Source organism: Microtus oregoni, unplaced genomic scaffold (genome assembly GCF_018167655.1).
Source record: "Microtus oregoni isolate MIOR12 unplaced genomic scaffold, Mior012 000003F_ref0000135, whole genome shotgun sequence".
In the NCBI taxonomy this organism is placed as follows: Eukaryota; Metazoa; Chordata; class Mammalia; order Rodentia; family Cricetidae; genus Microtus; species Microtus oregoni.
Window position 1 is genome coordinate 2,198,535 of NW_024543062.1, and position 26,466 is coordinate 2,225,000.

General features: G+C 48.6%; 1 protein-coding gene across 1 annotated transcript in view; it reads left to right on the top strand.

Moving 5' to 3' along the window:
• Nucleotides 1–4,230: 4,230 nt before the first annotated feature.
• Nucleotides 4,231–26,466, top strand: part of LOC121446325 (caspase recruitment domain-containing protein 11) — a 133,587-nt gene continuing 111,351 nt past the window's right edge. The window contains exon 1 of the mRNA XM_041648877.1: nt 4,231–4,304. Within this exon, the coding sequence (XP_041504811.1) occupies nt 4,292–4,304 (13 nt within the window). The 5' untranslated portion in view covers nt 4,231–4,291. The remainder of the gene's footprint in view (nt 4,305–26,466) is intronic.

The window sequence follows — 26,466 nt, forward strand, 5'->3', positions numbered from 1 at the left end:
TAGACATTAATTTTAAAGGGGTGCAGGTGTCTTATACTGCAAAAAGTCTGGAAGCACTGCTGTTATGAGATTCTGTCATTTGGGCCTGAGGTAGCTGTGGCAAGGTTGAAATCAGAGCACTCGTGGCGACTGACATGAGACTGTTACAAGATCAAGCCCACGTCGTTCTCTCCAGGGAGCTTCGAAGCTCATGTCCCCCTGTCCCTCACTGAGGGCATACCGCAGCTAACAGTTGCTGGGGGGAGGTCTATTTCTCCAGCCCTGTATTGGCTCCTCCATGCATAAGGCTGTAGGTTCAACCCCCAGTACATCTCCCTCCAAAGGCAGAGCCTCTGTCTTTTCAAATGTGCATGTGTGGGCTCCCGTGTGTGAACAGTGCTGTGCACATGTGTGCACGTGTAAGCAGAAGCCAGAAGTTGACCCAGATGTTTTCTTCCATCATTCCCTTCTTTACTGCAGCAGGGCTGCCTGCTGCCCTCAGAGCTTGCAGACTCATCTTAGTCTAACTGGTCAACTTGCCTTGGGAATCCCGCCTCTCCTTCCCTCAGGCTGAGATTACAGTTGGGCCACCATGCCTGCTCACAACATACACGGGTGCTGGGGATAGCCCTTCATTGGCTGAGCCACCTCTCCAGCCCTGCCCCACCTGGTATAACAGAACCCAACTCTTCCATCTTGTGAACTTGCAGCCCAACAACTAACTACAGATCTTCCTCAGAAATACTTGCTCTCTACTTAGGCTCCACAGAATCTCTAAGTGGGTTGGTATGCAAATTGCTTCAGGATAGTCGAACGTTTCCCAGTGACAGAATCAAAGAATGGTTCCTAGATTTAGGTGAAGATCAACTAAAATTAAGTGAAATTTAAAATGCAATGCCTATTGATAGCAGCCACTTGGCCAGCACGCAGCGGCAAGAAATGGCTAGATACAGGCATACCAGACCGTGAGGGTCTGTGTCTCCATGAGGGTTTTATATCACATAGTACAAACCATTTGCAAAAACTCATTTCATCACATAGTCAAAACCTGCTTTTAACTTTTAGAGGACGGAGAGACGGCTCATTGGTTAAGAGCCATAGCTATTCTTGCAAAAGACCTAAGTTCTGTTACTAACCCCCACAACAGGTGACTCTCAACCTCCTGAGGCTCCAGTTGCAGGGGATCATATATTCTCTACTGGCCTCTACAGGCACTCACACGCATGCACGCATGCTCGTACACACACACGCACACGCATATACACCCCTGCACCCCCACACACACTTATAGCGACATATACACATAATTTTAAAATAATGTATTTAAATGTATATAGTACGTATAAATAAAGCATATTTTAAAATAATATAAATGTATATTAAAACCATACATAAATAATTATGTGTATGCACACACACACACTCACATATAAAGATCCACATGTAAGCTTTAAAAATTCTGAGTAGAGCTGGGTGGCACTTCAGTAGGCTAAATGCTTACCTTATAGCATGAAGATTTAAGCTCCATTCCCAGAACCCATGTTTTTAAATTAAAGTGAATGTGGCAGCATGGGCTTGTTACCTCATCACTGGGGAGGCAGAGACAGGTGGCTCCCTGGGACTCACTGGCCAACTAGCCTAGCTGAACTGGTGAATCCCAAGTTAATGACAGACACTGTCTCAAAAAAAAAGTGCACAATACTTAGTAACCAGTACCCAAGTGACCTCCACACACATGTACACACATGTGCAAGAATACACATAATAAAACATATACACACACATAAAAATTAACTTCATTTTAAAAAATAATAGTAAAAAAAAGGCCTAAGGCCGTGACTTCCTTGATGTATGTGATGCTCTGAGTCCAATCTCCAATATGAGGACAAACCCAGCTCTCTTACCAGTGACATACAGGATGGACTACTTAAAGGGTACCACACCAGTGTCTGCTACCTGTTATGAAATATCCAAAATGAAGATCGATGGATGGAGAGATTATGATGCACCAAATGTCAATTATAGAATCAGGTGGTAGAAAAATCATGGTGAGTATTCTATCATTCCTCTACACTCTCTGAAAGTTTGACATCTTTAAGAAGATTTGAGTGGGGAGAAGCCAGGTCTTAGTGGGCTACACCTGCATCCAGACCCATCCATAAATGTCAGAAACTGAAGACTGAGAGAGGGAAGGACAAAAGGGAGCCTAGGCTTGCTTCCAGTCCTGGGAAGTTCACGACCAGGTGTTGAGGAATGACTCAGAGCCACTCGGACATATGGGACAGAGGAAAGGTAACCGAGCCACATGAGAGAAGGCAGATTACTAGAAACAGGTTAAATAAGTTATAGGGGCTAGTTGGGGGGGGGAGCCTAAGCTAAGTCCCAGCTTTCATAATTACTAATAAGTCTTCATGCTATTATTTGTGGGCTGGTGATCTTGACAAGAAAGTACTGTTATAACAGGAGCCTAAGGATGAAACTCAGCACTAGAGCCCCTGCTAGAAACCCCCAGTGAGGGCCTGGGTGTGATTCAGAGGTAGAGCTCTTGCCTAGAATCCCCCAGTGAGGAGCTGGGGATGTAGCTTAGTGGTAGAGCCCCTGCCTAGGATCCCCCAGTGAGGGGCTGGGGTGTGGCTCAGTGGTAGAGCACCTGCCTAGAATCCCCCAGTGAGGGGCTGGGGTGTGACTCAGTGGTAGAGCCCCTGCCTAGAGTCCCCCAGTGAGGGGCCGGGGTGTGACTCAGTGGTAGAGCCCCTGCCTAGAGTCCCCCAGTGAGGGGCCGGGGTGTGACTCAGTGGTAGAGCCCCTGCCTAGAATCCCCCAGTGAGGGGCTGGGATGTGGCTCAGTGGTAGAGCCCCTGTCTAGAACCCCCCAGTGAGGGGCTGAGTGTGACTCAGAGGTAGAGCACCTGCCTAGAATCCCCCAGTGAGGGGCTGGGGTGGGGCTTAGCAGCAGAGTATCTGCTCATTATACAGGAGACACTGAATTAAGTCTCCATCAATTTAAAAATAAAAAGGAACACTGCTCCTGAATGGGCAAACTAGTCTCAGCTGGGGCTGTGGGGGCTGCTACCAGGTGCGACCATGACTGGAAGGGGACCAGGGCATGGAAGAGGCATAGAAGTCTCGTGTTTTGATGGAACACAATGTGGGTGTGAACTACACGTTTTGTTCAGTTGGTGAGAAGTTGTCACCCTGGTGCGTGTGCCCTCTGCACATCTGCACACATTTCAGTTGTCTTGAAGCATGGTCCTTTCTCACCTTGCTCAGGGCTGAGGGGAAGCTCTCCTTCACAGATTCAAAGGTTTCTAGAGGATTCAGTAGGTAAGAGCTCTTGCTGAGTTCACATCCCAAGCACCCCCCACGGGAAGCCGGCTTTGGCCAGGTCTGCAAGCCTGGTGCTGTGGAGGTGGAAACTGGTATCACTGAGTTTGCTGTCCACCAGCCCAGCTCCAGGCTCAGTGAGAGAAAGAAGGCAGAGAGTGATTCATAAAGCCAAACACAGACAGCTTCTAAAAACCAGCGCAAACATACCCCACGCCCACCCCACACTTTAAAAAGTAATCGTGATTAACTTTTCTAAAAGTTTGCTCCCAAGGCAGGCCTATTTCTCCGAGCCCGGAGTTGGAAGCATGTGTCAGCTGTTTTTTTAGGGGCATTGTCTCTCTGGTTCCTGGTTCCATTTCTGACCAAACTTCAGTCTCCCGTGGTAGCAGCAACTGCCGTCCTTCACATTACCCCTCCCAGTGAAGAAATCCAAGACTCCCCATTCCAAACTACCCTAGAAAACCTTAAAAAGGGGGCTCCCCCCAACCCCACACTGGAATCCGTGGTTGACAGCTCAGGCTGGCTCAGTTTCACCCCATCTAAAGTAGGTGGCCTGGCCACCTTGGACTCAACACTCATTCCCCCGACCCAGGGCCAGCACCTGAGGCCCATTCATCCCTTACCTCATTACAGCCAGGCTCAAACTCAGCCCCTCCCCCTTTCTTATCTCCTTTTCTAACCTTCTGCATTTTTTTTCAAGTCTCATTTCCTGTCGGGTTTTGCATTTTTCTTCCCCGCCCCTACCAGCCTATGACACACTTTCTCTCTGTCTCCTATCTCTTCTCTCTCTGTGTCTCTGTCTCTCTCTTCCCTATGCCCTCTCTTTGAGTCCTCTGATCTCGGGAACCCTGGCCCCTGGCATCCCTATGGGTCTCTAAGGCCCTGGGAAGGTGGTCGCCTCAGACGGGTGCACACTGGAGGCCGGAGCCCAGCGTTGGAGGAAACTGGAGGTCTGCGTGGAGGAAGTACCCGGAGTCTGAGAAGCATGAGCGCCCCAGGTATGTGCATCAGGGCTGGGGACAAGAGGAGGACGCCAAGAGGGGATACTTTGGGGACAGCAGCTGTGCTCTAGAGGCAGTAGGGCAGGTAGGTGGTCTCCTGGGGTGGTAAGGATTCCATTCTTTAGTTCCCTCCCCTATCTTTCTCTCTCCTCCCCTAGCCCTCCCTAAGGGTTTTGGGAATGAACGTAGCCCTAACCCCCTACCCCGCCACCACCCCCACCCCCGCCGCCATGCTTCCTCCCGCTGAGCCACCCCTCCACCCCTCCACCCCATCCACCCCTCCACCCCATCCACCCCTCCACTCCCCCACCCCCACCCAATGCACCTGCCTCAGAGGCTGGAGCAGAACTTAGCTGGCACCTGAATGGCTGGATGTTTGCAGCGCACAAGAGAGCCTAACTCAGGGGCTCTTGAGAAGGTGGTCCTCCTTGCTTTCCAAAGAGAGGTGCCAAGGCGTGGATATTTGGGGACCAATGACCTAATGCTTAAAGTCACCTCTCTATGCTCGATGGGGAGTTTGAAGAGTTTTGTCCTGTAGAGGTTCTGTATTCAAGAGAGAGTGACACATTGCGAGGCTATATTTATGCCTTGGGGGATGGCTAAGGACTATTGCCTAAGGCTGCACTTCCTGTCACTGTCATAGCAAGGGGGGGGGGCCAGCTCAGCATCGATCTCCATATGACCAGTCACTTGGATTTGTAGTTTGAAAAAAAAAATTCTTTTGACATTTATGACTTTTCTGGAAGGTACGACCTACTAGAAAGTGGGGGCAGGAGTCCTTCACCCAACATTTATTCAGTACCTTCTCATGGGTCTGTGTGCTGGAAATCTCAGGCAGTAAATCAGTGAGCGTATGGACAGGAATTTAACCCCAGGGCTTCTTCACCCTGGTGCTTCCCGGGATCCCAGCTGTCTTTAGCCCCACAGCATCTCTGAAGCAGAAATAGATCCCCTGGGCCTGCGATGGGCGCATCCAGGGTAAAGCCAGCAGCGCTCAGCCTTGCGACATCACAGGGAAATGGCCTGCACCTGTACAGATTCTAATAGCGACCTATCAGAAAGGCAGGCTGGTAAGTCACCACCCCCGCAGCTTCGAGCCTGCACAAGAGCGATCCTCCTGTGACCGAAAAGGAAAATCGTTAGAGCAAAGACCTGTAGGCAAATGACAAGGTTGCCAGGAGCTCTGGATGCTAAGGGTGGAGAACTGGGAGTTCTGGGCTAGCCTGGGCTATTCAGAGAAAGCCTAGAGAGACCAAACTCTCGCATGAGGATACCAATGCTTTTGTCTGAGTCAACCAGGGAATACTTCCTGGGTGGCTCTGTGCTTGACACATGGGGGCCACAGAAGGAAGGTGAACCGTGAGGCTGCTTGCCCTGAGATGCATGTCTTGCAGGCAGTATGCGCTGATGACAAAGAACTTAAGGAAGAGTATGGGAGACACTGCAGGGGTCAGTAAGGATCCCAGGCTGAGGCAGGCTGGTGATGCTCGGACATCATCTCCACTTTGCTATGCAGATTTGCAGCATCTCTCCTATTAGGGATTGTTTTCATGGAGCTCTGGGTCTGCGTTTTGAGGACAGGTGGGATGAGGGTCCATCGCTGATTTATGCCCCAGCCCCTCACTGGGGGATTCTAGGCAGGTGCTCTACCACTGAGCCACACCCCAGCCCCTCACTGGGGGATTCTAGACAGGGGCTCTACCACTGAGCCACACCCCAGCCCCTCACTGGAGGATTCTAGGCAGGTGCTCTACCACTGAGCCACACCCCAGCCCCTCACTGGGGGATTCTAGACAGGTGCTCTACCACTGAGCCACACCCTAGCCCCTCACTGGGGGATTCTAGACAGGTGCTCTACCCTTGAGCTTATCCTCAACCAGACTTTAATTTTCCACTCTCTATCTCTGTCTCTGTCTCTCTGCACATGTGCGTGTGTGTGTGCATGTGTGTGTGTGTCTATGTGTGTCTGTGTCTGTCTGTCTGTCTGTGTGTGTCTGACAAGGTCTCACCTATCCAGGCCAGATCTTTGAATTCTTTGAATTCATTTTGTAGCCAAGGCCGGCTTTCATCCTGCCATTCTCACTCAGCCTCTAGAGTATCTGGGAGGATAGAACAGGCTTTCGCTACCAGGCCCAGCTTCCTCAGTATATTAAAAACAAAACAAAACAAAAAACCTGATCTGTCTTCTATCTGCTTTGAAGGTCATAAAGATGGGGCATTGTTATGTCTTATAAGGGCCAGTTTCCCAGGCAGCCCCCCCCTGCTCAGACCATAGCTTGGCTTGCTGTTCTGCAAAGTTAAACCTGTGATATTTGAATTAAAATACATACATAAGATCAAGAGGAGAGGGCAGTTGGGCCAGTGTTCCCTCTTCAGGGTCTAGGGTCTGAATTGGTTGAAAGGTCATGGGATCAGCTGTTGAGCTCTGTGATGTCACTCTCTAGTAGACCCAGGGTACCAACCTTGCTGACTTCAGCATCCTCCATGCAGTTCTCAGTCTGTTTGGTGGTGACCCCTTTGGGGTCAAACGACCCTTTCCCAGGGATCACCTAAGACCTTTGAAACAGACATTTACCTTATGATTCACAACAGTAACAAAATTATGGTTAGGAAATAGCAATGAAAACAATTTTATGGTTGGGGGGGTCACCACAACAGACACTGTATTAAAAGGTCGCAACATTGGGAAAGTTGAGAACAACTGCTCTGTGATATTAGGGACAATCATGGAAGATGTCCTGGGGCTGGAGACATGGCTCGATGGTCAAGAGCAAGTACTGCTCTTGCAGAGGACCTGTGTTCATTGTCTAGCAGTCACATCCCAGCTTACAGCTCCAAGAGATACAACACCCTCTTCTGGCCTCCATGGGCACTGCACTTACCTGTGAATAGCCACACACAGACATACAAATGTCTGTATTTGAAATAAATCATTTTTTAAAAATTAAAAGGGAAGATGGGCCTGCCACTCACTGCCTTTGCTATGAATAACCAAGCCCCAGGCACCATCCAAGGTTAAAGTTGGAGGTCAGATTTAGAGGCTCAGCATCACTGACTGCTCCCACGGTAGCCCAGCTGGGTAGGTTATCTCGCCCAGGCTGCGTCAGCCTCAGTTTCCCTGTTTACAGTCCCAGTCATATAGGGCACTTGTGAGCATTAAAAGAAATCAGAGAGTCTTGCCCAGGAAATCTACTCTGGGAATAAACTGCTCTCACTTGTGTGGCTGCATGGCTCAAGCCAGCTGGAAAATGCTAGGATTGATTGAAATCTGGGAATGAAAAGAAAGGAAAAAAAAAAAACAGCTTTCAAAGGAGCCTCTCAAAAAATGCTTTCTGTTGAAGAAAAATGACAGGGTTTTGCTTGGATTTTTTGCAATGCTAGAGACAGAAGCCAAGGAATCACTCAAGTTAGACAAGAGCTCTATCACTAAGCCATGTTTCCAGCCCCTCACTGGGGGATTCTAGGCAGGGGCTCTAGCACTGAGCCACACCCCAGCCCCTCACTGGGGGATTCTAGGCAGGGGCTCTACTACTGAGCCACACCCCAGCCCCTCACTGGGGGCCCTTTCTCAGGTTCTCTACCACAGGGAACACATCCTTAATCCCACAGAAAAATTACAAGGAACAGATTCCCAGGTGCCATCCTCTTCACCCAGCCAGGCCACGTGGGAAGAACACAGATCTTATAAACTGCCAATGCAGAGCACAGCCCATACAGAGACCCATACTCCCCTCTAGGGACCCTACTCTCTGGCCCAGTGGTTTTTAATGGGTCACTGTTTTCAGAAAGGTAACCTTTCGGACAGTGATTTGCTCAAGGGCTCATAGTTTATAACGGTCCCTCTCAGGTTTGCATAATGGGTGGCCGAGGCCCAGTGCCAGGAGTAATAAAAGCTCACCACCAGGTCCTGCTGCCTGGCAATCGCTCGCCCTTCCCGCCTTTGGCTCCTCCTCCTATCACCACTACAGCTGCTGCACTGCAATGGTCCACACCCATTCCTGACTGGATGATGCTCCCAGCAGAATGAGCAAGAGAAGGGTATGAGAACTTCATTTTGACCCTACCCCCACTTCTACGTTAGAATAGCATCCTCCTTCCTGCCTCTCTCACTGACGAGTATGCAGAGAGCAGAGTAAAAAACCCAGGCTCTTCCCTGCATCCTCACACCTAGAGGGAATTAAGCTAGCACCTGCTGGAACTCTTGCTTTCTCTGGCCACTGCCACCTGTAGGAGTGACCTCACTGTTAGGAAGCAAGACGCTTTACGAGAAGATCTAGGGACTTGGAGCCAGATGGAGAGCCTACTGTCCCAGCTTCGCTCCCTGTGAGCTGTGGGACCTCAGCAAAGTGTCTCGTATAAAACACCATCCTCGGAACTGCAGAGATACCTTCATGATTGAAGGCTTGTTGCTCTTGCAGAGGGTCTGGGTTGAGTTCCCAGAACCCTCACGGAGGGTCATAACTATCTCTAACTCCAGTTCCACCATACCTGGTATTCTCTCTGGCCTCTGTGGGTACTGGGTGCACACATGTTGCCTATGCATACATGAAAGTAAAACTCTTATAAAATAAAAATAAGTAAGCCTTGATGCAAAAGAATACCCTCCAAACCTAGGGAAATGGCTTGATAAAGCATTTGCTTTGCAAGCATGAGGTACAGAGTTCTATCCCTAACACTTACATAAAAATTCAGGACATGTTGGCATGTAGTTTTAATCTCAGAGCTGGGGGTGCAGAGACAGGCGGATCCCTGGGCTTGCAGGCCAGCCATGGCTGAACTGATAAACTATAGGTCAATGAGAGGCCCTGAGCAGAGGTGGACAATGATGTAAATGGTATAATTCCTTATGATAATGGTCAAGATTATCTTTCTGGCTTCCTAGTGAATTTAAAAAGTAAAAACAGGAGCTGGTGAGATGGCTCAGTGGTTAAGAGCATTGCCTGCTCTTCCAAAGGTCCTGAGTTCAATTCCCAGCAACCATATGGTGGCTTACAACCATCTGTAATGAGGTCTGTTGCCCTCTTCTGGCCTGCAGGCATACACACAGATAGAATACTGTATACATAATAAATAAATAAATGTTTTAAAAAAAAAGTAAAAACAAAAGCACACACACACACACTGTCCCCTAAATGGACTTGGAATGCAGGTCTGTCATCCCAGCTACTCAGAAGGCTAAGTCCGGAAGATGACAAGATCAAGTCCAACAAGGGCTACAGTGAGTTCAAACAATCTGGGAGACTCAGTGAGACCCTGTCTGTCTAAAATTAATCTTAAAAAAGTAAAGGTATCATCCCTAAATTAACACAGATAGTGGTTGCACGTGAAGCCAGTGTGTCACAGAGCTCTGGGTCACCTGTTTCACATTTTTCTTTTTGCCTTAATTATTATGAGGATGTGAGGCAGAACAACTTTAAAAGTGCAAAGCCGTAGGGAAGGCGGGGAGTCTTTCCCTGATATATAAAGAGCACCTGTGAATCAATAGACATTGGAACCTGATAATTTTATTCTGAATGGTACAAATAAAAATTCTTTTAGGATGTGTGAGCTAGTTGGTCCCTTTCAAAGTGACTCAGCTCTAGGCCACAGACAGGATGGCTGTGTGGGTGGCACAGGGCAGACCTGGGTGGAACTTCACCTACTCCAGAGGAAGAGAGTTCAACCCTGTGGGGGAAGCGACAAAGGAGACACACAAACAGAGAACAAGCAGAGCAATCAACACCGGTTACCATGAACCCTCGTGAAATGATACCGAGGGAGAACGGTGGACTAGAAACACTCGGAACCGTTTGATGGGGAAAAGGGAGGCGGGGAAGATACCCGGACGTAATGCCGGGACACTGAGGAGGATGGAAAGTTCATCCTGGGTTGTGTAACAAATTGGGGAAGAGGGTCAAGGAGAGGGTAGCTCAGTGGGTAGAGAGCTTGCTGCACAGACGTGAGGTCCTGGGTCCAGATCCCTAGGACTCAGGCGAACACTGAGTGCTGCTGCAGGCTTTCTTAGTCTGCCAGCTCTGGGTAAGGGGAATCTGAGATAGCAGGAGTTATCCAGTCTAGACTATCAGTGTTCAGTGAGAGACTGTCTCAAAATATCAGATGGAGAACAGCTGAGTAAGACCCCCCAAAGTCAATGTCTGATCACCACAGGCATGCATATGGGTGAGTGTGCATGCACACTCATGTGTGCACACACAGATTAGGAAAGAAAGAGAAAGGGGAGGGGAGTAGAGGAAAGAGGAGGAGAAGGCTTGGTGAAACCCAATCAGGACAAATGGGAAAGGGGTCAGGCAGCTTCACTGTTGACATTATATATCAGTGTGTAAATGAATAAACTTCACAGCTCAAGAATCCTGCTTGTGAGCCACTACCTCACAGATGTGCTTGCACAAGCATGCAAAGATCTGTACACCCAGACATTCACGCAGTTGCAGTTTATTACAGGGTAGGACCAAACGCACAATGGATGCTATTGAGGGCATTGATGAGAACCTTATTTGATCAGTGGGTGGAAGACAACGCTAAAATATTTGTGGGATGCTACTTATGGCAGGACCTCTGGGGTTGGGTAGGAAGTTTGAGGATTGAAAACATTTATCTCGGATCCTTTTCTTTTACCCAAAATGTATGTGTGTTTGTATATATGTGTGTATACATGTGTTTCTGTGTATACATGTGTATATTGGCGCATGTACCCGCATGTGTATAGGCATGTGTACATGTATGTATAGTGCATGCATAAATGTGTGCACGTGTATATGCATGTGTATGTGTGTGCATACATGTACATGTGTGTGCATATAGAGATCAGAGGTCAGCCTCAGAGATCTCCAGTCTGTTTTGGGGACAAGGTCTCAGCAGCCTACGGTTCATTAATTAGGTTGGTCTGGCTGGCCCGTGAAACCCAGGAATCCTCGTGTCTCCACCCAGTGCAGGAGGAGTACAAACAGGCACCTGCATGACCACCTTTCATGTCTGTGCTGGGGATTGAACTCAGGTCCTCACACTTGCATAGCAAGCTTTGCTGAGAGAGCCCACGTCCCTGCCCCGAGTCCTTGTCTGAAACTTTTTTAAAGCCATGAGTTGGGTTCTAGCTTTCGGGGATTCCAACTCACCAAGACCGAACAGCATTTCCTTCAGTACTGAGTATCCATTCCAGCTTTGTCCCGCCATGTCAACAGCGTGAGAACCCCCGGGCTGTGGTCTCTGTTGGGGTGCAAAACTAGGGCTCACCAGTAGGGGAAAACCTTCATTTTACTTCATTAGTTATTATATTATTATTATTATTATTATTATTATTATTATTATTATTATTATTTTAGTTAGAGTTTCTATTGCTGTGAAGAGACACCGTGACCATGGCAACTTTGGCAAAAAAAAAAAATTTAATTGGGGTGACTCACAGTTTCAGAGGTTCCGTCCATTATTGAGGCAGGTGTGATATGGTGCCAGAGCTGAGAACCCTACATCTTGTAGGAAGTCAACTGACTGTAACACTGAGGGAAGCTTCAGGAAATAGACGAAGAGACCTCAAAGCTCGCTCCCACAATGACACACTTCCTCCAACAAGGCCAAACCTCCTAATAGCGCCACTATCTTTGGGGATCATTTTTTCAAACCACCCCTATACTATTGTTGTTGTTGTTGTTAACATGTTTGGGTATTTTGCTTGCATGTATGTCTGTGTACCACCTGTGTGCCTGGTACCCACAGAGGCCAGAAGAGGACATAGAATCTCCTGGATCTGAAGTTGCAGATGGTTGTGAGCCCCCACATGGGTGCTAGGTATTGATTCTAGATCAGAGCCTTTAATCACAGAGCCATCTCTCTATCTGCCATTTCTTTATTTATTTTGAGACAAGGTCTCACTTTACATATAGCTCTGGCTAGCCTAGAACTTGCTATGGAGACCATGCCGGTCGCCAAAGTCACAGAGATCCTCCTGCCTCTGCCTTCTGCTAGGTTTAAAGACACGCGCCGCCACATCAGGTTCCTTTTCTGATTATTTTTGTACATATGTGTATATGCACATGGATGTGCAAGTGTGCACAGATATGTGAAATCAGAAGAGGATTTCAGGTGTCCTGCTCCATCATCCATCCAGAACCTTCTTCTCTTGAGAGAAGCAAACCTGCAACCAGGCCAACAGGCAGCAAGCCCCAGCAATCCACCTGTCTCCACCCCACCCCACACAGTACTGGAATCACAGACAAGCATATGACCACACCCAGCGATTATGTAGGCACTGTAGATTTGAACTCAGAGCCTTAGCATTGCTCAGCAGACACTCTCCCTGAGTCTCCTGGGCTCAGGCTTTGATTTCATTATGATAGCACACACACTGTCCCATCCAGTCTTACCCACACAGCTCGATGAGCTTGGTTTTGTTTCCTTAGACTGGGCTACACAAGGCAATTTTCATACCCAAAAGAAGTGTCTTTTGAGCACATCCCTTCCCCCTCCCCCTCCCCTGCTGCTCCCCTCCCCCACCTCGTTTCCCTAGGTGGTTTCACTTCTATTTTCATGTCCTCTGCACATAGAGATTTTGGGCAGCTGTAGAAAATCTAGGACAAGAGAGATTTCGTGTACACACGTGGAGCCAATCTTAGGCATGGGCCATCCATAGACACCCAGGGTGCCTCCCATCCATAGACACCCAGGGTGCCTCTCACAAGACCTCCTGACAGCCAGCCCCAAGGCGAACTCTCCCCTGCATTGTTCCATAAGCCTTTCTTCGCCTGTTCTGGCCTTCCCACCAATGCAGTCACACAGGATAGACCCCTCTCTGGCCTCCTTTACGCGGAAGGTCTGGGGAACTCCTCCAGGTTGGGTCTTGCTGAGGCTGGGCAGCACATATTACATATTTACTATATTTTTTTTCCATTCTACCACTGGTAAGCATGTCTATGTGGTGAAAGGTGTGTACTGGCCTGGGAATAGCTCAGTGGTAATGTGCTTACCCAGCCTGTGTGAGGCTCTAGGTTTAATTCTCAGCACTGAAAACAAAACAAAGCAAAGCACAAAGCATGCTTGGGTTAGACAGCTAGAGCCAGCTTCGTCAAGTCCAGTTCTGCTGGCAATGTCCTGAGCACCTACTCTAAGTCAGTCGGTACCTTCTCCTGTGGTGGACTGGATGAAAATGGCCCCCATAGGCTCATATATTTGAGTGGTTGGTGCCCAGTTGGTAGGCTCCTTGGGAAGGATTAGGAAGTGTGGCCTTGTTGGAGAAAGTGTATCCCTCCCTGGGAGTAGGCTTTGAGATTTCAAAAGCTCATGCCGGGCCCAGCCTGTCTCTCTGCCTCCATCTTTTGGATCAGATCTTTAAGCTCTCGGCTACTGCTCCAGGGCCATACCTGCCTGCTGCCATGTTCTCTGCCATGACCATGGACTCTGAAACCATAAGCAGGCCCCCAGTGAAATGTCTCCATTTATAAGTGGACTTGGACATGCTGTCTCCTCACACCAACAGAACAGTCACAAAGACACCTCCCCAGCATGCTTAGCCAAGGCTGACTTTGACCGTGGTGTTGTCATGGAGTGACCTCATGGCCTGTTTGATCTGATGCTTGCTGATCTGAACACCCATGGTGAACACAGATGTGGCTTGTCCTCCCAGGAGTGGGGGATGGGATGGCCACCTGAGCTCGGTGTGCTTCTATTGGCTGGCTTCACTTCGAGGGATCTTAAGGTCTCTCTTTCATTAAACAATTTGGGGTGCACGAGGCACAGTTTGTGTGTAGTGGTCAGAAGACAGCCTGTGAGGGTCAGTCCTCTTCTTCTGCCAGTGAGCCCCAGAGATCAGGTCGTCGGGCTCAACCACAAGCCTCTTTCCCTGCTGAGCCCCCCCACACCAGCACTGTCTATTAGTCTGCTGGGCCAGCAGCACTTGAGATTTAGGGAATTATTACTAGTATGAAGTAAAACTGCGTTTTATTGACACTGATAATTCTCTTGTCGCCTCCAGAAAGGGCTATGTGACTCACTAAAGTCTTAGAAGAAGAAATCGCTTTTTAAAAGATATTTGCACGTAGTTGGGCATTTGGTTCTGAGGAAATGTTTGATTGAGTAACAGTGGCATGGCATGAGTCCCCCCAAGCCTTCAGCTTCCAGTCCTCAGTTGGTTTAGAAAACACAATGTGTGGGGTCAGTCAGAAGGCTGGGGGCCGAGGGGTGGGCAGGACCCACAGATTGGAGGAGAGAACCCGTTGTCTTCTGGTCACAATACATATGCTACGACAGGAGTGCTTCCGCGTGTGCACACATTGAAGGCAATTCTAGAGAAACTCGTCGTGTGTTAGACTTGAGGGTGTGTGCCTGTAACCCTAAACTGCGGCAAAAATATTGCAGGTTTGAAGCTAGCCTGCACTACCTGGTGAGTTCCAGGTTAACCTGAGCTACACAGTAAGACTTTGTTTGCTTGCTTGCTTGTTTAGAAAAAGATGAAGAGGGGGTCTGGGAAGTGGCTCCGTGGGTAAGAGCACTTGCTGTGCAGGCTGAGGACCTGAGTTCAAAGACCCAGCACCCAGGGAAAAAGCCAAACATGGCTGTACATGCCAGCAACCCCAGCACTGGAGGGTGGAGACAGGTAGATCCTGGGAGCTTCCTGGCTGATGGGCCTCACTGAAACAGCAAGCTTCCAGTTCAGTAAGAAACTGTATCTCAAGGCATGAAGGCACAGTGGTAGAGGAAGACACTGCCAACACACACACATACACACACACGGAAACATTTTTAATTTTACCTTAAACAAACAATTAAGAAATTTATATGATTTAATATTCTTTAAGGGAGGGGCTTTGACTTAGGTTTGGATCACTGAGCCATAGGGCAATCTTGGCCAAGTCCCTTCACTCCACAGAGACTCAGTCTTCTCATTATATTCAAGAAGAAGATCAAATGGGACTTGAAGTTGAGAGGCATTCCATTTTGCAGGCCAATTCCAGTCAACTGGCAATGGCTTCCAGGAGCACTTCCTAGAGAATCCAAGCTCAGCAGCAGAGCATTCTGAGATCGATTGATGATGTCTGCTGCGGTCAGGAGTCTGAAAGGGGCATCCTGGGCACCCTTTCCTCTTCTCCACCAGCTACAAACTCCACGGTGACCTTGTGACTTTGAACAAATCACTTCACTGCCCCCAAGATTTTGTTTCCTGGCGAGACAAGATGAAGATAAATAATCCCTGCCTTCTGCTCCACGAGATTGCTCAGAGGCGCTTGCGAGCTAAGTGGGTGAAAAATGGAGATGGGAAGAGCAGAGCCTTCTGTGAAGTGAAATGAAGGTTGATTTTTATTAATTGACCTCTCGGGCGTGGATCCTGTCATCAGCCTTGGACTCCTCCGCATCAGCCTTTGCTCTGAACTTCAGCATCCTCCTTCCTCAGGAAGACAGGGCCATTTGGCTTCCCTGGGGTCACAGAGAAATGGAGGAAATACAGATGTTGGATACAGGCTATGGTCCTTCAGTAACACAAGATCTTTCCATTGCTGGTGTGTGTGTGTGTGTGTGTGTGTGTGTGTGTGTGTGTGTTTAAATGCATGTGCATGCATGTGCAGTCAGAGGTCAACCTTGAATGTCATCCGCGGGAGACATTCATCTTGGATTTTTCTTCTCTTTTATTTTAGGCAGTTGTTGGGGGGGGGGTATATGGTTTATATGCAATATCATGTGTGAGGAGGTCCGAGGATAATTTGTACATGTGGCTTGCATGCTGTAGCATGTATGTGGAGGTCCAACGGTACTTTGCATATCTGGTTTGCATGCTGTAACATGTGTGTGGAGGTCCGAAGATAATTTGTATATATGGTTTGCATTCTGTAGCATGTGTGAGGAGGTCCGAGGATAATTTGTATGTGTGGTTTGCATTCTGTAGCATGTGTGTGGAGGTCCGAGGGTAATTTGCATACATGGTTTGCATGCTGTAGCTTGTGTTTGGAGGTCTGAGGATAATTATAGGGAGTTGGTTCTCTCTTTCTACCACATAGGTATCAAGAATCAAACACAGGGCATCAGACTTGGCAGCAAGCTCCTTTATTCTCAGAGCCATCTTACTGGCCCTCATAGTGTTTTGGGGGGATAGAATCTCTCACTGAAACCTGGAGCTAACCATTTTATCAAGGCTCACTGGTCACTGAGCTCCAAGAATTTATCCATATCCAACTCCCAAGCACTAGGATTACACGATCACTTCACCACACCCAGCCTTTTCACATGGGTTTTGGGGTTTGAACTTGGGTTCTCATGCTTGCTCAATGAAGCCTTTACTAACTGAGCCGTCTCCCTGGGCCACAACTCAGCATCTTTAACAACTGGCCAGGTCCAAGTCCTAAGTTTCTTCTTGCATAATGGAACCCCCTGAGCTCCTGGTCTGTACTAACACCCTTGCCACTGATGCAGCTGCCCACCAGGTGGGAAGAGACATGCTCCCCAAATTCATCTTGATTTCCCTTAGGGATCCATCCTTATGCAGATCTCTAAGCGAAATGAGTTCCCCAGCTGGGTAGTTAGCACTTGTGACAGCTGTGTCAGGAAGCTCTGATCAACCCACAACTCTGGGAAGCCAGTGCAAACTCCCAGGCAAATCAGTCTTTGTCACCAGACAAATGCATCCCTGTCCTTAAACCCACAAGCCCTCTTCCTTTCACCTCTTCTGCCACCATCCATAGAGAGCCTGTGGATTGCCAGATCCTGTATGTCATAACGTCCCCCAGCAGATCCTGGGAGCTGTCTATTATTCAGTGTAAGCAAAGCATTGAGGTGTTTCTTCTTGCCGGTGGTGTATGCCAAGGTGGATTTGCTGACTGGTTATCCAGGCCCTTGTTTATCAATGTGTGTATTTTATAGTCACCATCTCCCCTTCTGCTTCTTACTTCGGGCTTCTATGGTGACCAGTGTTTGTTGTGGTACGAAATGATATACATTCAGAATTTTCCAAGACACAAAAGCGTGGGTCTTCTTTTTTTTTTCTCCTGGTTTGTTTTTTTTTTTTCTTTTTTCTTTTAGCAACAGATAGATGACTTGAGTTTCCTGCCATGCTGGAAACACTGAATCAGACCCTTGTTTTCTTTAAAATCTGAAAATCTCAGCCAGAGGTTGTTGAAGGTGGTGTCTGGTAGCTGAGGTGCAGCCCCTTCCCAGGGGACTGTTCTGGGGAAGGTGTGTGGCCACCTACACAGACAGTAAGACTGCCTAATTCAAAGCGCTCCTTCTAGGGGAGTATTGGGAGTATTGTTCCATCTGTTAAGTCCTGAGTTCCAGACCAGAATCAATATTTAAAAGAATGAGGAGGGAAAGGAAGGGAAGCAGGAGGGGGAGGAGGAATAAGAGGAAGAAGAAGAAAAGAAGGAGGAAGAGGAAGGAAGAAGGAGGGGGAGGAGGAAGAAGAGGAAGAAGAAAAGGAAGAAGAGGAAGGAAGAAGGGGGGAGGAGAGGAGGAAAGAAGAAGAAGGAGAAGGAGGAGGTGGAGGAAAAGGAGAAGGAGGAGGAGGAGGAGGAGGAGGAGGAGGAGGAGGAGGAGAAGAAGAAGAAGAAGAAGAAGAAGAAGAAGAAGAAGAAGAAGAAGAAGCCAAGTATATATAGTAACACTCACTTATACAACACTGGGGATGTGGGGACAGACTGATCCCTGGGGCACACTGACTGGCCAGTCAACCTAGTCAAATCAGCGGGCCCTAAGCCAGTAAGAGGAATTGTTTCAAGAGTAACAAGGTGGCTTTCTCTTGAGAATCGACACACAGGTTGTTCTCGGGTGTCCACACACACATGCATATACATGTATAGCCACAGGAGCATACACACACACACACACACACACACACACACACACACAAATGAGAACATTACTAGGCCAGCAAGGTGGCCCAACAGGTAAGGCTATCTATCCACGGGACCTGCATGGTAGGAGTGAATAGACTCCCGAGAGTTGCCCTCTACCCTCCATGCATGCACTGCGGGCACCTATGTGCTTCTGCGAGCACTCGGGAGCACACACAAATGATTGAGCAGCGCTCTCCGCTTCCTCCCACGACTTGTCTGTTCCTTCAGGCAGTTCAACACCTGGTGTCATCCACAGAGCAACCACTGTGACGAGCACACCCCTGCCAGTACCAGCCCTGTGACCTCAGGCAGGTCACTGACCTACACCTCCATTCTCTCCTATAAAATTGAGGATAAATCAGGAGTTGGCCCCCATCTGTAACCCCCAACTCTCAGGAAGTGGAGGAGAAGGGTCAGGAGTTCAAGGTCGTTCTCAGCTGTGTCGTGAGTGTAAGGCCAGCCTGGGCTAGATTAGATCCTGTCCTGAAGAGGAAGAAGAGGAGAAAGGGGAGGAAATGGTGGAGCTAGAGAGGGGATGGGAAGCAAGCAGGCAAGCATACAGGTCCCGGGGCTCACAGAATTGGGTCAGTCATCTTAGAGGGGCTGCTGAGAGAAGGTGAGCTCACCCCCTTCTCTGCCTTCTTGCTCTCATATGTAACATCTTTTTCCCTTCACTGGGATGAAGCCACAAGCAGATTCTCACCAAACGTGGCCCCTTAACCTTGGACTTGCCAGTGACTAGAACCACGACCCAAAGACATTTCTGTTCATTATACATGACAGAGGCTATGGTTTCCTGTTCCTGCAGCAGTGTGGTGAATTAAGACACAGACACTCACATCCACATACAACACACACATACAGCACACACAAACAATACACACTCTCACACATACACACGTGCACACACTCGCACACAACATACACTCACACACATGCACACACACAACACACACTTATACACATACAATACACACTCACACACACAACACACACATACAGCACACACAACACACACATACAGCACACACAACACACACTCTCACCCATGCACACGCGCACACACACTCACACACAACACACACTCACATGCACACACACAACACACACTTACACACTGCACACTCACACACAACAACACACTCACACACAATACACACATACAGCACACACTCATACACATATAATACACAGTCACACACACACACAATGCACACATACAGCATACACTCAACACTATTCACCTATAATGCATAAACACATACAAGCATATAACACACACCCAGGAACTAAAATGTACACTCTGGAATGTTCTTATAATTCAGGGAATGGGGGGCTGGAAATGTGGCTCCGTGGGTAGAGTACTTGCCTAGCATGTAACACAATGGAACACTGTGTTCCATTCCCAGGGTTGGCTAAATCACATATAGTGACATTGACCTGTAACCATGGCATTGAGGAGATAGAGACAAGTATCAGAAATTCAAGGTCATCCTTGACTATATGGTGAGTTCAAGGCCAGGCTGGGCTACATGAGACCCTGTCAAAAAAACAAAAAGCATATCAACAAAGGAAAGATGGTTCTCCACCCCGAGAGTATCATCTGGTGTCATAGTTGGTACTTAATAGACTAGAATCACCTAGAAAAGGTGTCAAGCACTGTCTTTTTCAGGGTGGCCTGTGGACATGTCTAAAAGGGAGAGCTCTGCTTAGTGTGGGAGGACCTTGCCCACTGTGGGCAGCGCCATTCTCTTGACAGTTGGTCCTTAGTTAAATAAGGAAGTTAGTGAACAAACCAGCAAGGAGCCTTCCTCTGGGATTTCTGCTTCAGGCTCCTTCTTGAGTTCCTGCCCTGACTTCCTTCAGTGGTGGACTGTGATCTGGAGGAGTATGCCAAGCCGACCCTTTCTTCCCTGGAGCTGCTTTTGGTTGAGTATTTCATCAGAGCGGCAGAAAGGAAACTATAGCATCTATTGAGACAGATGTGCTGCAGCCAGGGGCATGATGGCACAGCTGCTTTGAATGAGCAGTTAGGGAGCCAGCTGGCCAGAGGGTGTGCAGCAAGGCCTCCTGGAGCTGAGAGAAGATAGACAAGTGGGGGAATGGCCTAGACACAGCTGGGGCAGGCCAAGGAGGCGACTCAACCGGGCCCGGAGTCCTGTCCCCAGAACCCATGATATTACAAATGAGGCAGTGGACATCTGTAATCTCAGAGCCGGGGAGGTGAAGACAGGTGGATTCCTGGGATTTATTGATCAGCCAGCCCGGTCTCCTCTGTGAGCTCTGAGTTCAGTGAGAGACCCTGCCTCCAAAACAAAGTGGATGTGGGGAGATGGGTCAGTGGGTGACAGCACTTGCTGTGGAAGTGTGAGGACCTCAGTTCAAATCTCCAACATTCAGGTAAAAAGTTGGTCATGGTTGTGCACGCCTATAACACAGCATAGCAGAGAGTGGAGACAGGAGGATTGCTGTGTCATGCTGGCCGCCAACCTAGCTCCAAGCGCAGAGAGATTAAGAGAGAGAATGGCAGACTAGGACATTTAATGTCCCTCTACATGAAAGCATGGCCACATGCACAGAGACACACACAGACGCGCGCACACACACACACACACACACACACACACATGCAGAGAGAGAAAGAGAGAGAGAGAGCTAAGACACCTGACTTCAATTTCTGGCCTCCACATTTGTGAGTGCACATGTGTACACACACACACACACACACGCAGAGAGCTAGAGCTAGTGTCAAGTGTTTTATAAAAAAAAAATAAATAAAAGATATGGGAACAAGGGTGGAAAGCCACCACAAGCTTGGGATGCTGTGCCAAGGAGGGCAGATGCTATCCTACAGGCAAAGCTGAGCCACTGGGGCATTGGATCAAGGGCTGCAAGCCAGGACGGATGGACAGGTTACAGAGATCACAGACAGCAGTGAGGAGAACAGATGGGACCCTCAAGGCGAAAGGCAAGCCCTCATTTAATTGGACACAGGCCAGGCAGAGTTTTATTGCTACTCCGGGAAACTTTGCATTGAAATGCAACACAAACACACACACACACACAGACACACACACACACAGAGACACACACACACACACAGAGACACACAAACACACACACACACACACACAACTGAGAGCCACGCAGTTCCTGCGTGTTTTTGTGATTGTCACGAAGTGTGCCCACCCTCCTGAGGGACACTGAAGCAAGAACAGAACACAGCAAGCTGAGAATTAATATTGCAGGATGGCGGTTCCTAATGCAGTAGCAACTTTCAGCTATGTATGTCCCGAGTATTATAAACAACAAAAACCAGAGAATGTAAGCCCAATTCCTGCATTCATCTCTCTGCTTCTTGACTATGCACCAGTGTCGCCAGCAGCTTCCCATTCCTGTCACCATAGTGGATTAAAATCTCAAATAAGCCCCCAGTTTTAGATTCATTTATCTAACTGTGATAAAATACCCCGACCCCCCCCCAAAAAAAAGCAGCAGCAACAAAAAACAACTTAGGGGAAAAGGGCCTATTTCAGTCCGCAGTTCCAGATTACAGACCATAGTATAGGGACGTCCAGGCAGGAACTTGACACAGCTGACCACAGCACATCCACAGTCCAGAGTGAGAATAAATGCACGCATGCCCAGTTCTCGGCTCCGGTTCTCTTCCTGTACAGTTCAGGACCCCCTGCCTAGGGAATGCTGCTCCCCACAGTGGACTGGATGTTCCCACATCAATTACCAATCAAGACGACTCCCCACAGATATGATCTAAGTCCCTCGCTGCAACGCTTCCCGGGTGAACCTATACTGCGTCAAGCAGTTAAAACGCTCACACTTTTTCTTGCCTACGTTGCTTTGGTCAGGCCTTTTGTCTTATCAATAGCTAAAGGAACTAATACACGGTATGAGTTCTCCACTGTGAAGCACACTCATTTTAAGCACATGCTCGGTGGGCTTTCATGAATGCCTTTGGCCATATAGCCACAATCTCAATCAAGATAGAAAATGCCTGCATCAGGCTAAAAGCTGCCTCACGTGACTCGACATGGTCCTCCCCGGGACAGCAATGTCCATCTTTCCCTGGGACTGTCAGAAAGGTTCAGGCCCCACCCTGAGCCAGCTGCATTCAAATCTCCATTTTCACAAGTTGGTGAGGAACTCTGTGCGTATATCTAGACGACCCAAGTTCCCACAGAGAGAGTTGACAAGTCCGAGATGTTGTTCCTCTCTATATAAATAGCAAAACCTGAAGCAGGTCCAGAGTAAGAGATAGATGACTGAGTTTGAGGAGAAAAAAAAAAAAAAACAGGAATAAGGAAAATACTCAATCGGGAGGAAATTGGGAAGCCATAGCAAAAAACTTCTCTGTTCCCCAGACCTCAGACTTCCTTTCCCAGGCTGGACCTCTGCTGACCTGGCAGCTTAGGAGAACTGTGAGGACAATACTGGAGGACGCTGGGGTGAGTGGGGAAGCTGCTTCTAGCTCTCTGTTCTGGACCAGAATTGAGAAAGCTGTCCGACCAAACCTGTGTGGCAAAAAAAACCTTGATTTGGAAATTGTCTGTATTTTTTTTAAAAAAAAAATTGTTTGTAATATTGGGCGTTGAATCCAGTGACTTGCACATGGAAGGTGTTCTACCTTCTAGCTACATCCCAGCCCCTCACTGGGGGAATCTAGGCAGGTGTTGAGCTGTATCAAGGGCCCTTTGTACTTTTTATTTTGAGCAAAGGTCTCCTTAAGTAGGCCAGTTAGGCATTGACCCTATAATTGTCCTGCCACAGCCTCCCAAACCCTGAGGTTATAGGCATGAAGCTCCATACCCGTTTCTGTAGTTTTAAATGTAAATTAATTTATTTTTTTAGCAGTTATTTATTTATTTAGTTGTGTGGTGTGTGGAACCTTTTTTTTTTATGGGAAGTCCTATTCTGGGACTGGCAAATGAAGCCAGTAACTCCAGAAGGACCGTGGTGGGGGAGGATTGAGTTTCCTTTGGGTAGCAGGCCAGCAGGTGGAGAGTGGACAGTTTTCACCCCACTTCTATTGCTTAGGCACAAAAACTTAGCTGAGGTTAACTGTGAATCTTTTTTTTTTTTCATTTTTTCAGTTCTTTAGCCCAGCTTGTGTAGGGTTAAGCTTGAACTCACTTTGTAGCCAAGGTTAGCCCCAAACTCATGGCCCTGCACTTCTATCGTTCCTAATTTCTCATAGAACCTCCCTTAGCGTTTCCGTTTTCTAGTCACCTTGCCTACTATTCCTGCTTGCTCCTTATCTTCCAACTCACGGCATTTGCACAGGAGCCATAATTATTTCAGCCCCTCACTGGTCACCCCGGGCGCCTGTCCACATCCCTGCTGGGTCCGGCTCTGACATGCTTCATCTTCAGAGTCTGGTTTTGTTTGCTTGTTGGTCCTCCCTCACTTTGTGACACACTTGTTTTATTTTTCCGATGATGGCTGTTCCTGCTTCGTTGAGTGATACTAGCGGAGGGTTGGGTCAGTGGAAGTTCTGAGTTTAAGTTTGATTTCCAGCCTTCACATTGGGGCTCCCGGGATCCAACACCTCTTCTGGCCTCTTGGGGGCACTGCATGCAGGTGCGTCCTATTTAGGTTCTGTTTAATGTGTGTTGTATTAGAGGGGCTCAAACTTTCAAATTGCTGGGACTGCCCTCACCTGCCCCTCGGCATCCCTGTGTCCTCCTCGTCATAGGCCAGCTCATTTCCGCAGCCCCCCTCTGCTATAGTCCACTGCTACTTAGGGCCTGTAGCGGGGTAGCTGGATTTTTATAGGGCATAAATTCAAGCCGCAGCAGCCTTGATAGGCTGGGTCCAGCAGCCCTTCCCGCCACAATGCTGGAAAAGACACGTGCTGACCAGCAGAGAGAGGAGAATTAACCAATATTACCACAGTAAACAACAGAGCCCCCAAAGCCCACCTTCAGGGACTGATGGGAGATTCAGGTTTAAGCTGACTAGGCCAGATGGGAAAGTGGCCCTGGTCAAGATGGGGTCTGGTGAGTTGTCACCCCTATTCTTGTCATCTTCAAGGAAGCCCTGATCACTGCCATGGTTTGGTGGAGCCAGCTGGATCTCCCATGACGTAGACACTTTGGCTCCAGTATGACCCTTCACCATCGTGGTTGACTGCCTGGCCTCTCACCCCATCCTTGTTGCTATGGAGCTGGGTTAGTTCCCTGTCAACAGAGATGCCTGTGGTTCCATGCTGCTGTTGGTGGAATCTCTGGTGACTCAAGGGGAAAGCTGAGGAGGCAGATGTGGAACCAGGAGCCACAGTGACAAGTTCGTGAGGCCAGCGACCCAGGTCCTCTCGTTCAGGCATTCTGGGAAAGTGTGGAGAAAGAAAATGCTTTGTGAACTATGGCTAATGCCAGCACTTAGTGAGCCTGTGCTTCGGGGCTGGGACATTCACCAGTGACTCTCCAGGGATGTACTTTACCATCTTCCTCTGGGGCCACATGTGGGTGAGTCAGCAGGACCAGGGCCATGGACCACACACAGCCTTCTGGGGTTCACAGAGGATATTCTGAGGGAATCCCACCCTTGGACCCCCGAAGAAGCCCTGGAAGGGGTGGCATTCTTTATCCTCACCAACATGTTCCTGCTGTCACTGAGGGGCCCTCAGTGGATCCAGTACTAAGTTCAATTTTTATTTATTTATTTAGTAATTGGCTCTGCTCAACTCACTGAAGGAGCTTTGAGGGGTTCTATTTAAACTCAGAGAGATGAGAAACCAGAGCCTCTGGCTTCCTGGCCTACCTGCATGTTCACTGTAGCTTGCTATCTTCCCCACTCGGCACAGCTCTTTTATGGCCTCTTAGAACTGCAGGACGACAGCTCGATGCCCTGTCACTTCGCTGGAGAGTCAGGACACCAGCAGGTTCATTACCTTCCCATGCCCCCTCCTGGCCTCCCTGTCTCCTACTTAGACTTCCCCTAGAATTGAAGGGGCATGCAGCCTCCTGCCAGATGAAGGAACGGTGGGTCGGCCCCATTCTGTGACCAGTGTCCATACAGAGAACTTCAAACCCCACCTTCGAGGGGCTAGGGCAGTGCTTCCGTGGGTAAAGTGCTTGCCGTGCAAACATAGAGACCTGAGTTCAGTTCCCTAGCTCCCACATACAGCCAGACATGTCTTTAACCTCAGAGCCTCTACACTGAGAAAGGAGACAGAGACGGGAAAACCCTCAATAGCTCAAGACCAACACGCCTGGTGTCTGCAGGCCTGCAGGACATGAGAGCCCGCTTCAAACAAAGTGAAAGGCAAGGATCAATGACTGAGGGTGTCTGCTGATGTCCACATGCAGGCAGTGGTCCATACGTGAGCATCTACACACACATATACACACATATGTATCATTTTAAAAAACAAATGCCATCGAGACTCCCTATACTTAACTCCTACATCAGGTTCAGCTCTGCCCAAGCCAGCAGTCTGCCCTCATCCCCTGACCTCTACCCCACTGCCCTCCCCTGCCTGCTTTCCTGGCAGTCCTCACAGCACAGCTGCCTCCCTCGCCTGACTTTCCGCTGTGCTTTGTAGTGAAAAGACACCATGTTCCAAGTTGTGGCTCGGTGGGCAGAGTGCTTCCTAGCGTCAATCTGGTGATGATGCCTGTCGCACTGCCACTTGGGACATGGGATCAGAAGCTCAAGGTTGTCTTCAGATAGGCAGTATGCAGACCACCTGGGCTTCAAGAAACCATGTCTCAAAAAACAAAACAAACATACAAAGAAACAAAGAAAGGAAGAACCAAGGGATGGGGCTGAAGAAATGACTGGTGGGTAAGAGCATTTGCTATGCAAAGGATCCCAGCTCACACCTAGTAAACTGGGCGTGGCTGCGTGCATCTGGAGTCACACTGCTGTGGAGGATTGCTGGGGCTTGCCGGCTATCAGTTTAGCTCCATGCTCATAAGAGACCCGGTCGCATGGGAGTAAGGCAGATAGTGATAGAATGAGTTACCTGCCATCTTCCTCTGGCCTCCCAACAAGCACATACACCATGAACACACAAATGTGTGAGCACACACACACACACACACACACTCACACATGGTGGAGAAACTACAGTACAAATTCTAAAGGCTGCAGCCACTGCAGGAAACATCTGGGCAGCTGCAGGAGGACGCTCCCTTAGAGTTCCTCTGGTGGCTAATATTTAATGCATGTGGGAATTTGTCAGCATGTATGTGTGTGCATCACCTGTGTGCCTGCTGCCCACAGAGGTCAAAAGAAAGCACCAGATTCCCTGGAACCAGAGTTACAGATGGTGAACCACTATATGGATGCTGAGAACTAAACTCAGGTCCTCTTCAAGGGTAGTAAGTATT